The sequence below is a fragment of the Nelusetta ayraudi genome, unplaced genomic scaffold (genome assembly GCF_046127955.1).
Source record: "Nelusetta ayraudi isolate G7.1 ecotype Tasmania unplaced genomic scaffold, CSIRO-AGI_Nayr_v1 ptg000005l, whole genome shotgun sequence".
NCBI lineage: Eukaryota > Metazoa > Chordata > Actinopteri > Tetraodontiformes > Monacanthidae > Nelusetta > Nelusetta ayraudi.
The window spans coordinates 4018391-4031714 of record NW_027466055.1 but is presented as its reverse complement, the minus strand read 5'-3'; the positions used below and the strand labels follow the sequence as shown (position 1 = coordinate 4031714).

The 13324-nt window shown below is 44.8% G+C and overlaps 1 protein-coding gene across 1 annotated transcript in view; it reads left to right on the top strand.

Moving 5' to 3' along the window:
- The first annotated feature begins 1333 nt into the window (after window positions 1-1333).
- The window catches only part of ush2a (Usher syndrome 2A (autosomal recessive, mild)), a 152203-nt gene continuing 140212 nt past the window's right edge, over window positions 1334-13324 (top strand). The window contains exons 1-5 of the mRNA XM_076050230.1: window positions 1334-1927; window positions 2513-3240; window positions 3342-3556; window positions 3710-3928; window positions 6229-6397. Coding sequence (XP_075906345.1) covers window positions 2665-3240; window positions 3342-3556; window positions 3710-3928; window positions 6229-6397 — 1179 coding nt within the window. The 5' untranslated portion in view covers window positions 1334-1927; window positions 2513-2664. The remainder of the gene's footprint in view (window positions 1928-2512; window positions 3241-3341; window positions 3557-3709; window positions 3929-6228; window positions 6398-13324) is intronic.

Sequence of the window (13324 nt, the reverse complement as noted above, 5' to 3'; positions counted from 1 at the left end):
TCTCTGTGTGTTTATGTGGTTTATGATTTTTTTTTTTTTGCTCATGCTATACATGTTCAGGCATGCACAACTGAATGATTGTGCATGCACGAGCCCCACCTTAACAGTTGTGATTTATGTTTGTCGTGCATTTTGCAGCAAATAAAAACAACACAACAATGTGTTTGATATAATTCTTCATGTATGAGACTGGCTGTAATCTACAACATCTCTGCTTTGAAATAATATGTGCATAATCTAGAAGCATCCTTCTGATTTAAACATTGAAATACCATATTCACAAGCACTCACTTTGTGTGCCATTGCTTTGTTGTGTGGTGGAAATGAGCCCGTGGTTTTATTTAAGCACATACAAATACACTGGCAGTATTTGTATGTGCTTTTTAACCTTTTGGAGTTGTGCCTGTTAGTTTTGGCTAAAGTCCTATCTGAGCAATCCAGTTCTAATGTGAATTTGTTACTTTCCAGCTGAGCTTAAGTCAATTATGACACTTCATATGCAGAGACAGCATTGTTGTCGTTACAAGGCGGCAGTGGTGGATAATATTATCCAAGATCCCAGTTTAAGGTGGGCAGTCGTCTACCTTTACTCGACTGGAGATCTATCTGTTCAGGATGTTCCACATATCAAGTCCGCATTTACATTTTGTTTCTGTTTTTCACTCGGTATATTTGTCTCCTCATCAGAAGCAGAGCGCATTATGATTCTTGAACGATGATGGAGAGCCCTCCAGCCCCAACACTACGTCATCCTTTGACTGGTGGTCCAGCTAAATGCTTTCCTACCCACGCGCCCTGCGGCCAGATCACATCAGAGTTTCCTAGCGACGCCCGCCTCTCGTCTCCCTGAGAGCCACTTGTCTGGGAGACACATAGCAGGACTCATCCCACACAGGTGGGCGGGGGGGAGAGGAGGGAGAACAGAAGAAGCAGCACCACACTGCCAAGGAGCTAAACCAGCTATGGGCAAACTATGGCCCGGGGAACATATGTGGCCCGTTAAGCTTTTTTTTTTGAAGAAGAAGAAGAAGAAGAAATTTGAAGAAATGAATAGCTGTATTTCATCTTTTTCATTCTTTCAGTGTTTCAAGAGTCATTTCAATAAAGAGCTAAATACCACAGGGCTTAAACGACACATATGTTGTTGCAACTTTGCTTTGGTTCATTTTCAATTGACATAAAAGCACATGTTTTCTACATATCCCGTGATATATATTTTTCTTCAATGGTCACCAAAACACTCCATCCATCTGCTCCTGCTCCGGCGCCCCCTTTTGTCACATTTCAGAACCCATTGTGGCCCCACCAGTCAAAAAGGTTTGCCCACCCCTGAGCTAAACACTGCCCTAAAATCAACTGGCAACATCCAACAGTCGCCTTCACTCTAAAGTTGCAGTTTGAGCGGCGGCGGAGCCCCGGCCGGTCCTCCTCCCCGGAGCTTTCCGTCGAGAGCCCCGGCTTGGTCCTCCTCGGCTCGGAGTGGCATTGCGTCACCGTCACTTGCCGACCGGTATCCTGCCGCCTCGAGCGCGGCTGGCCAGATGGCGTCTCGCACTAATCTGCTTAGAAGCGCGGGCAGCATGTTCTGAATGAGAGCTGCAAAACGCAGGGGATGAAGACGAGGAGGAGGAGTGAAACAAAAGAAGAGGAGCTTTGTCAAGTTCGGCGGCGCTGTCATTCACAACATTGTTTTGTTTTTTTTTGTTTACCCTCCTGTTGCGCACGACTTTAAGGCGACGGACAAACTACTCCAACTCCTGACTGGGAAGGACTATTTTGTGTTGTATGGCAGTGTTTTGGTGCCGTCTGCGGGCAGGCAGGCAGGTGTGAGGGGAGACACAGGTGGCTCGCAGAGCTCAAACATGAGCAACAAGTTGGACGTGCTCTTGCGCGGTGCCTGTGACAGGGAAGGACTCGACCACTGCAGGTAACCACAAAACCTTCCGTATCATTATTATTTTTCTCAAGCAGAACCCAATAGAAGGAGCTGCTTAAAAAAAAAAAAAACATCGTTCGGCAAATAGAGGCGCTCATTTGTTTTGACGCCTCGACCGTAAGCTACTCCGGTTCCATGGCCGACCATGCAGGCAAGCAGGAGGCTGTTGAGTAATTCAACACTGGGGGAGACTGCACTGCTGGCCTCTTTTGTGTGTCAAAATGTGAAATTGAAGCTTCTAAGTATTGTAATGAAGAGAGCTTTGGCCTTAAGCCTCAATTTCCAACAAACTTAGATGAAAACCCATTCAGTTGGATAAAAAAAAAACAAAAAAACTTGAGACCAGGTGGCAGCAGGAAAGGGAGACATGTTTAATTCAATGGAAAATGAAGAAAAGAGCAGAGCAATGTAGCAGCATCACTTGAGCTGTGCCTCCATCAAGCTGTACATGATAGTGTGGGCTTTGGCTTGGGAATAGGCTGCATGGCATTTCACTCTCCTCAGATTTGTCTTGTGTTGGATTTTGGTCTGACCACGTCTCTTCCCTTCTCTCCTTCTCCCCTTTTCCCTGTCCAGATTGCAAAATCCTACCTATCATGTGAAGGCTTTGGTAGTGGTTTGTGTGCCGGCGTGTGTGTATGTGTGACGGATAGTTTAAGCTTCGCAGCATCACCCGAGGGGCACTGGCCTGTAAAAATGTCCCTCGTAACCCCTGGAACCACGAAGCCATGACAGCCATCGCTTATTCAAGCACAGCTGGAGGTCCTGTCAAAGGAATCCTGCCTCTTCAACATCTGTCCACTTCCAGAAAGTGTGCAGAACCCCTGGCCAAGATTTTAGGACCCCGGACCATGTTGGACCCCTCGAAATGTCCCCATCGAGAGGTTTTTGGTGTCAAAGGCAAGGAGGGGAAAGAAAGACGAGGTGGTGGAACTGAAGTTGAAGAGGATCGAGCGAAATCTGGGAACATTACATTGGATAGAGGACCAAAGAGAGTTGAAAGGCGACTCAAAGATGAAGGGTGTCATGAAAGAAACATTTACGTTGTTGGAGGAAGTTGGAGGAAGTGTGTGGAGAGCAGGAGAGAGGTGACAGGGAGGCTGACAGCTATAGAGACAGAAGGTGCCATAAAGAAAAAAGAGGAAAACAAAGGTAATAAATGGAAGAAATGGCCTTTTTGCCCGAACAGCATCTCTATGGTAGAAGTGAAGACAAGGAGGACGATGGATCAGCAAAGGCTTCATGTCTTCCTTTGGTTAACAATCCTCCTCTTCAGCCTGTGTCCAGAAATGGCATCATCACAGGTAAGAATGTTAAACTAATTGTTTCTGTTGATGCTCTTTAGTTTCAGCTGTGCTGCAGATGGATAAATCAGATGATTTTCTTGTGGTTTGCCTTTTCTCAGGGACATTTCCCTCAGATGGAGAACATCGCTGCCTTCAAACCCGTGTCCACCTCGCCAACTCGTTCCACATGTGGGGTTCCGGAGCGGGGCAGCTACTGTCAGTCAGCGTCATCCCGCAGTGATCTGATGACATGTTATCAGGCCTTCTGTGTCCAGGAGTGTCCCTACAGATCCACCACACCGCCTCATGCTCCGCTGCTACTGTCTGCGCACAGGTACATCAAATTAGCCACGCCACTGAGCCGCTTTAAAAAGCCGTCTTGTCAACCTCCAGAATACAGGCAAAAAAACAAAACAGTGGATCATCAAGTTTGGAACTGAAAGACAACTTTTTTTGTTGCTGACTTATTTGAATTGTATTCCACCAGGGGAAGCTGTGTAATTGAAGACAGTAATGACACTCGTCCTGGATCGGACAAAGAGACAGTGACCCCGGATGTACTGGAGGGAGGAACCAGTGGGTCCAGCAGTGTTCTGTTTGGACCGGTCAGATCTGGATGTCTGATCAACCCTCCGTCACAGAAACTGGGAGCGTCGGGTTCCCTCACACTGGCCGTGTGGATTAAAACAAGTTCACCTGGGGAGATGTGAGTTGACCCCAAACATGTTTTATCCGTTATCCAAGTCTTTATCTTGAGTCTTTTGATGAACCAGAGTAACCTCTACTCCTCTGTCCACACAAAACTGTATATTTGTCGGGTTGGAAAAAAATTTTGTTCTGTACATTTCAGGAACATTTTAAGGTGTTAAAAAACAAGCTAAACAAATGAAATCAGACTACTTTGGTGTCTGACCCCTTCTAATCAGATCAGGTCAGGATAGCATCGCTTTCAGGAAATCTTAGCCAACAAACAGTCCTCCTAGCCTACTTCTACTGGTTGTGTGCGTGTGAGAGAAAGAGGGACAGGGTTGACGGTGTGTTCCAGGCAGCTCTAGGAGGGTGCAAAATTACCAACACCCGAATCGGCTTGCGGTCGCACTGTAACACTCACAGATACGTTACTGTAAACATACACTTGCAAAGAGAGAGCAGTTGACTTTGTTTGGCAATTCTGTCTCCTTCACTTCCCAAGTAGATTTTCCCAGATGATGAATGTATTGTTGCCTAATTTAATTTGCATTGCTTCATTTAAACGTTTCACCTCAGTGTTGTATAAGACGGCCCCACTGCATCTTATATGAGTTGCTCGTCCTGAAGGAGCAACAACAAAAGTAGAAATAGCAGCGCAGGTGTTTGCCAGTGTGATTGACTGCTATATTAGAATATGAAGGAACTCTAAAGATGAACAGAGCATTTCCCTAAAAGACTGTATTCTATTAATGCTCTTTGAAAGTCAGTTGAAATGCTGCCAGTTAGACTTCCAGGTACGCAAAGGTTGATGTTTAAAGGTGTCATGGGGATTTGATGGACTCTAAATGGTTCACGAGCTATTATACGGACAAGTAGAGCTCGGCAGAAAAGCATCTCCAATTTTTTGGGGCTGGCAGGTCGAATGTCAGAAAGTCATCTAAGAGTATGACCGATAGCAAAACACTATAGTGCAACAAAGTTGATACAGAAACATTTACTACGATGAATGTATTTTAAATTCATTTTCTTGTTGGTTGTGTTGGTTTGTGTTTCCTAGTAATGAAGTCTGTGTACTGTCTGAACAGACCGCTATGATTCATCACATTGCAGTGATGACAGATCGCAAGGCACAAATCAGACACAGATTTGTCCGACCTACACGGCGACGCTGAGTTGTAAAGGTGTCTGCCAGTCAGGTTTGACTTTTTGGGAGAAGAATCGGAGCGCTCAAATCATTTCTTCAAGTCTCGCACTGTGATTCCTGTTGGTGGAATTGTGTGTCTGGGGCTCCAGATGACAGACAATCTTGTTGTCTTGTGGTCCCTCCCGAACATGACACCTGTACGGCTGAAAGCGCCTGAATGGAAGTGAACCCCCCCCCCCCCCCCCACCTCTTTCCGTCTCGCTTTCTCTTGCTGTCGTTGGCCATCAGTCTTTTGTTGTGGAGACGATCGTGGCTGCCATCAAAGACGGCAGATGAAAGCAGGTCTCTATCCTCACCTCTGTCCATCTCTCCTCGCCACTCTCCCTTTGTCTCCTCCTCCCCCTGTGATTTCACATCCCTCCCCCCTGCGTGAACAATGAACAGAGACAGCCACCTGTTTTTACAATTAAAGAAAAATCGACTACAAGCAGGACAGAAAAGTTCAAAATTGCATATGTTTATTTTGGGATTTATAAATAGACTTTTGTACAAGTTTCCAACTTTATACTGATTCTGGAATGACGACAGAGGAATACACATATGTTCTTAAACCTTTTGCTGTACTGTTTAGTACATACACATATATTAATAAAGAAACGGTACAATTTAACAACAGTTGAATCCATTTCTCTTGTTTGATGGAAGTAACCAGCCTGACAAGCCCCAATAGGCTCAGGCAGCGAGCCCTAATACCTGTGCGGACACATATACATATGGTCCTTTCTCTCATGCATACATATACCTCTGATTTATGAGGTATGCGGCTGTAGGTTCATAAAAGCCATGATTTCCCATAAAATGTCAGAGACGGCGGTTAATATGACACGTGGAGAGTGTGCTTCTTTGTCTGCACCCTGCGTAGCAGCTGGAAGCCAGCAGTCATGTAAAATATTGATATTCTATCTGTAAATGTCAGCTTGAAAGACTGAGTGTGATGGCGTTTGACTCCGTGCTTCCGCCGTTTCTTCATCTTCTTCTATTGTTTTTTAACGTTAAATTACAACAAACCACGCCGCACCGCAGAGCATTGGGACCGCCGGTATTCAGTTTGTGCTGCTGTTGAATTAAAGCATTTTTTTGTGATTTTTATTGTGTGTGCTTGCTGTGCTCAGGATGCTGCTGGAGAAGAGCTCCGGGGAGCGGCTGTGCTTTTCCGTGACAGTGTCTGAGCTGGCGGTCACCCTGCAGTACAGTCAGCCCGGCAGTTCTATTCCTCTGGCTGTCAGCTTCAGAACAGAGGGGAGGATCAGCCCGCAGAGGTGGACGCACCTCGCTCTGCAGGTAACGCATCTCCTGGCTTTGAGGAGCCCGACAGCGGCGCGATTACACTGTGAAACGTGACGTCGTCGGCCCTTTGAGGGAGGCACGTGACAAGATGAGCGTCATAAAAATGTTGCGTAATCACGCGATGACCTTTGACCTGTTAATTGACCGGCCAACAAACACAGTGAAAGAGTGCTTTTGTTATACAGGAAATTCACTCATTCATATTCATTCAGTGTTTATGTGAGCACATATTCCATCAGATTTGCTTCTTTTTGTGTCTTTGATTCTCGGTTCCTCTTTCGATTCCCTCCCTATTTTAATTTAGCAGTTAATCATACTGGCAAACATCTGCTCTGGCACAGCTGCTGGGGCTGGGGGCACTCACATTAAATCATCATCTTGGCAGAAAGACCTCTGTATTTTATTGTAGGTCCATGTTGTCGCCTATGATTTGAAATATGCACATTGTGCTCTTATGAAAGGTTTCTCATTGCTGCCTTTCCTGATTGCTGTCTTTCCAATGTTTCAATCCCATCCGTTTTGTATCGTTGCCACTTTTCAATCTATTTTTGACACATTTCACAATTCTATCATAGTACGGTGAGACGAGCGAAACGTTCACCTCGGCTCTGATTAACGTCGGCATCAAGTAATGCGGGTGTGTGGAATAGGCCTTCCACTGTAAAACTGTGTGATAAGTATCACACTATTCATTTTCCTGCTTTGCTTTTCTTTCCCTAATCGTTCAGAATCAGTTGACCTCACTCGCACATCCACTCGAAATACTAGAAGGCATCAGAAGTTGCAAATACAAGAACAAAGGGAGGCTTTCATCCACTCCTATCATTTAAACATGGTCAGCTTGTGAAGCAGAGTGTGTGTGTGTGTGTGTGTGTGTGTGTGTGTGTGTGTGTGTGTGTGTGTGTGTGTGTGTGTGGATCGGGTCGGGTCGGGGGGGTATCGTATCACCTTGGCTTCGCTATTCAAGAGTTTTTCTCTTTCACCATGCATGTGAATGGCACCAGTGCCACTAGTCACCAGAACAAGGCTCAAACGTGTCCCAGCAGCCCTCGTGTCTGCAACTTAAACTGTGTGTTTCCGTCCTCAGTCTTTGATCTCTGATGTGTTTGGGCCCAGTGCGGACAATGTGTTGTTCTTGAGTTGGTTCAATTTGCTCCAATCCAAGCCTTCATGCTTTCAAAGAAGCATACAGTGTGTGTCTGTTAAACTGGGTTGAGCAGATTTTGTTAATTGAGCATTTATATCTGCTTTTAGTTTGTTTGTTTTTTAGTGTTGCTATATGCAAAAAGGCTTCATGTGATAAAGATAACCTGATTTTCTAATCTTTTAAAGTGTAATGCAAACCAATTCAGGGGGTGTTAATGTTTCCCCCATGATTTTAGCAAGACAGTGATTTTCCTAAAAAAAATAAATAAATAAATGAACAAATTAAAATAACGACAACAATAATAATAAATAAAATAATTATTTTAGAAAATTGTTTTTCTAAAAGTGCAAAAAAAATTGTTAACAGAGGGCTGCTTCACTGCACCCTTTGTAGTTTGAAAGCTTGAGGGATAATTAAGCAAGTCGTACATGTCGAGCACTGCGTAAAAAAAAAAAAAAAGCGATTGTGCCAAGCTAGAAAATCTAATATGACAGTTTAGTTTACTGGCGAGCTTATTGGTGTTGATGCCTCGTACAGTAATTGGGCAGTACAGTGTGTTGCTGGCTAAATGCGGTGTCGCTGATGGCTCATTTTGTAGCAGGTTTACAGTATGTGCGGACGCCCTGCAGCGATCAGGTTTCTACGCCTGCCCGTCCATGTACAATATCTGTGTGTTGCACATGTGCGTGGCCCCGCGCAGCGCAGCGCTGCGGTTGCGGTGCGGTGCGGTTTAGCTCTGAGCTCTTTCCTCCCCGTGAATGCGTCTGCCTTTAATGGTACGGTGATGTGATCTGATTTGACCCTTCAGAAGAATAACATAATCATCCTTGACACTCAAACACCATCCACAGACGCAGAGCCCCATTCTAATGCGCACACACACACACACACACACACACACACACACACACTCAGCTACTCGCTGGTACACACTCTCAGTTCAGCTGTGATTTGTTGCAGGATTGTCAGCCACAACACAGACATTAGCCCATAAAGGAACTGGGTAATTTAAAAAACTGCACACACACACACACACACACACACACACACACACACACACACACACGCTCACGCTCACGTGCACACGCACAAACCAGTCATCTGTCATTCTGAGAAGATCAAAACACCAAAAAGACAGTCAAAAGGAATGCAGGTTTCCGAGGGCCAGGAGCAATTCACACCCTCTGACACACACACACACACACACACACACACACACACCAGTGCCAGGAGCAAGGTGCTGTAGGGATGCTGGTGCTCCCTAGGTAGTTGTCTTATCTGATTATGGTAACGATGTAGTGAATAGTGGGGGAAAAGGTAGCCTGGGGGTGGGAAGGACTGACAGAGGAGAGGGAGTTGGGTGGCGGGTGGTGGTGGTGGTGGTGGGTGGCGGGTGGGGGGTGTAGTGTAGCTAAATGATGGCTATGATGTTAGTTTATGGTCGGAAGCTTTCCTTTACTGCTTCCTGTGCCTACATTTTCTCCAGTGATATCTGTCTTTTTTTTAATCCATCAGATCCACGGTGCAGTAATTTAAAACATCAGCCACTGCCTCCCTGCGTGGATATAAGAGGCTACAGGAATGATGCGTGTTAGTATTTGGTGCGATTCACATGAGATGTTTACGTCCACAGAATACTTTCATGCACAATTACACCAAATCAGAAGACGAGTCATGCAACAGACCTGCTACCATCCTTGCCTCCTTCTTCAACCCTGGACTGAGGTTCACTCAAACCTTGCTGACCCAAGTTCTAGTGATGTGTTGGCTGTCAGTATGTCCAGTCTAAGAGGGTTTACTGCAGGTCATTTGACAGTACAGTACCTCCTGTTAGGTGACTTTGGGTGAGTTTGAAAGTTAGATAGTTTTCTACTCTTGGTCAGAAGGTTTTTTTTTTTTTTTTTCATTTTCTTCAAGGCATTGACAGTGCAACTCTGAAAAACAAGAGGTACTTGGAGCATTGAATATGAGTAAACCAATGCTTACAAATACATCCAGGCTGTGGGAAAAAAAACTCTGAGTGCAATCTTAGAAGTCATTTTTTTGAAGACGTGACATTAATGGCTGTCGCTGTGCTTAACACCACACATTTACCAGTAAAGCTACTTTCCCTTGATTTTTCTATCACTAAATCTGTGCTTTTATTGTGCGACTCACTAGCTCCTAATTCTATTAAGTTTATTTTCAGAAAAAAATGTTTTCGAATGTAATACTTAACTAAATTAGCCACTGTCAATGCATCTCTTAGTCTTCTCCTAATTTATTGCAAGTGCGTGTGTGCTAAAACCAAAAAGCACGAGTGTGTGCCTACATCTGTGTGAAGGTGAAGCAAGGGTGTAATGTAGGGGTGAAGCGGACGCCTCGATGGTAGCCCACCGCCTGCTGGTGCAGGAGGCAAAAGGTCACGGAACTGGCATCAGTTATATAGTGAGAAAATGGTATTTGCACGTCCATGGGCCGGGTCGGAGGTTTCGCTTCCACTGGAGCTGTCGTTAAGATCAGTGTGATCAAACTTATGCGGCAGATGCAGGTCTAATTAGGTTGTTTGGCGAGGAACAGATGCCAAACGGAAGGTAGAGTTTCTGACACTGGTGTGAAACTGAGATCTGATTCAAAGTGTATGTGAAGATCAGATGTCAGTTTTTAAGGACTGTTAATGAGCAGTGAATCAACAACGGCTAATACAGCCAGGGATACCCGATGATATCGGCCCAATATTAGCATTTTTTGTAATATCTGTACGTATTGCTATCGGTTTTTCCTCCGATAATCAAAACCCGATAACGCCGGTTTACACTTCGCTAAACATGCATGAATAAATCATGGATGCTTGTGGGGCTGCAGGTCTTGTTTTTGCTCATGTTTAGCAATGGGCCAAGGACTGAGCCTGTCTGCGTCTGTGCACTTTTGTTTCCTTTGGGTGCACTTTACCTCTTTCCCATTCCACGAGACAAAATGTTAGAAATAAGTATTGCACTTTTCCATAACTTAAGATGAAGTTGTGTTCTTATTTCCTCCAGACAATGTTAATTTTTGGAATGCATCTAGTTTGGCATCACAATAAAAGTAGGTAATGTGTTCACTCCACGACAAGAGATTTGTGATGTGACCTAAAATTTGTTTTGGGGGAAAACATCTGCATATATCGGTATCGGTTGTTATCAGAATCGGAAATTAATCGTTTGGACAATATGGGTTTATCGGATATCGGCAAAAAAAATCGGACATCCCAAAATACAACCAACAAAAACAAGCGGCAACGTACTGTGAGAACTGTATTTCTTTCTCTCTCACAATCTCAATGTTAGACAAGCATTCCAGACTTCTGGTCTTGATTGAGACGCTGTTGTGTTTCCTTATTTTTGCCCTCTTGTCTCTCTCTCTCTCTCTCTCTCTCTCTCTCTCTCTCTCTTTTGAAGACACGCTCAATCATCCCCCCCCCCCCCTCCATGTCTCATCTCTCTCTCTCTCTCTCTCTCTCTCTCTCTCTCATTCCCTCCCCTCTCTCATTCTGCCCCCCCCCACTCCTGTCGTCTCTGCCTGGTCCTCCTCCCTTTCTTACTCCCTCCGTTCTCTCCCTCCCTCCCTCTCCCTCCCTCCATTTCCATCTCCCTGGGGACAATTTTCTTTTCTTAAATAAACTGTCATAGCTAGTGTTAAAATATGGGCCCTACACGGGGCGAGTGCGGCGGGGTAAAGCATGGCGCCTTGGGCTGGTATAAAACATGGATAATATGCTGTGAGAGGTAATTGTATCTTTTAGCACTGGGATGAGTAGAACAAATGTGTCTTCTCTCCGTCCTCTCCCCTTTTCTGCCTGTCTCTTTATTTCCTTTCTCTTCTTTCCCCCCTTTCCTATCTCTTCCTTGACACACTGCAGCAGTGCTAATATGATAGAGGGAATATTGGCTGTAGATCAGGCCTCCCAACAGCTCGCGGTGGGTAAGGGCGAGCGTGGGGTGGAGGGGAGAGATGGTTGGAGGAGCTCAGAGCGTGAATAACACAGAGGGAATAAAAGAGGAAGTGAAAGAAGCAGAGAGAAAAGGTGACAGTGTGCCCGGAGATGCACAAGTGAAGAGTGAGGGATGCATAAAGGCCAATTTACAAACATCATTCTATTACCACAAGCCCATCAAGCCGCAATAATCTTATCGTAACATCAGGGATCATTAGCGCCGGCGCATTTTGCTAATGGCAATGTCAACGAGTGTCGTGGACAAGCGAGAAACATCTCAAAGCGTGAATGACTGACTGACAAATGGAGGAAGCAATGCTGTGGCATTCAGGTTAACTAACGGCCTTCGCTGTATTAATGAAAATCTTTAAAAGAAATATGAACCTCAGTAGGTTAAATTGGCAGTGTTTTGCCCTCTGGTTGGAATCGTGGCAGTAATCAGTTTGAAATATTTCAGTATTTAAACGGGGCATCAACGTTGCTTTGTTTTGGACAGGTTTAAGAGTGAGTTTTATTTGAAGGATGATGAATTAATGATAAGCGTCTCCCTTTTATTCAGCATCAGAAGATGAGTCCAGTGGTCTCCAAAGTCAATCATCACAATACAGCTACAATTATCACTGTTTTTTTAATGCTGAATGGGACTTGATCAAAATGAGATTCAGAAATTGCAAAAATCTAGAAATCACCTGCTTTTTTCTGGTTAAAAGTTCTTTGTTCCAATAGTTTTCATTGTTATAAGAATAAACTAGGCCTGATAGTGATTTGTATTTTTTTTTTATAGTGCTTTTCACTTTGTGGCCCACAGGTACATGTTGGGCCCGGATGAAGCTCAGTTGTCCACACTGTGAACTGAGCTGCGGCTTGGCAGGAGTGTGAAAACCGAGAAGAGCTTTAGTCAAAATGCCAGTCTACAGATCACTAAAAGCTTTCCCACTCAGGGTTTCCCTGGGCTTTTAGATAGGCTTAGGTGGCAACATTGCCAGCGGGGTGGTTTTTACACAGAGGCAGGTTGATTGAAACTCCCTCAGAGAACACAAACCTTTGGGAACACAGTCACAGGAAATTGTCGAACAAGGGACTTTCTCCGCAAACTTTCTTTTGAAAAAGCCTCTTGTTTTAAATGTACAATTTCATTGAGTACTAACATAAAACACCCAGAACTGCTCTTTAGCTTGGAATGGATTTTTTTTTGTTTTTGTTTTACAGCTGTCTGTTTCCTCACAGAAGTGGAGGTTATAAAATAACTGCGGCTAAGTCAGCAGTGCTGAATGCAGTGTGTAAACAGCGGCGTCGTGACTGATTTTGACTTGCTGAAATGTTCTCAGAGGACAAAAAGGTGTTTCAGTCCTTCCCCAGACTGCTGTCTGAAAACTCAGAGTGGCTAAACGGAGACAAGAGAGGTAAACACAGAGGAGAGGAAAAAATACAGATGGAAAGGTTGGGGCAGGGGATGGGGGGGGACGAAGCGAAAGAGTTTTTGAAAGCTAACAAAGGGAAGTTGGCTGTGTTTCAAAAGGGTGCGTGGCAGTAAAGGAGGATGAAGCGCTTCAGGATTCATTTACATCAGGCCTGACAACTGCCTCACATCTCCCCAAGAGCCACAGAGCTCCGGCTTAGAGATTCCTAAAGAGGGCCCTTCCTTTCTTACACCCGCTCCCTGACTTTTCTTTTTCTCCCTCCTGTCTCTTTTTTTCCTCTCCCTTTTTTTTTCCACTCGTATTCTCTCCTGCACTCTCTCTTCCACTCTCATGTGCTTGCCAGTCTTCAATCAGCCATCATGAAAGTGTCTGTCTGGGCGTCTTAACTATCCTCTGAG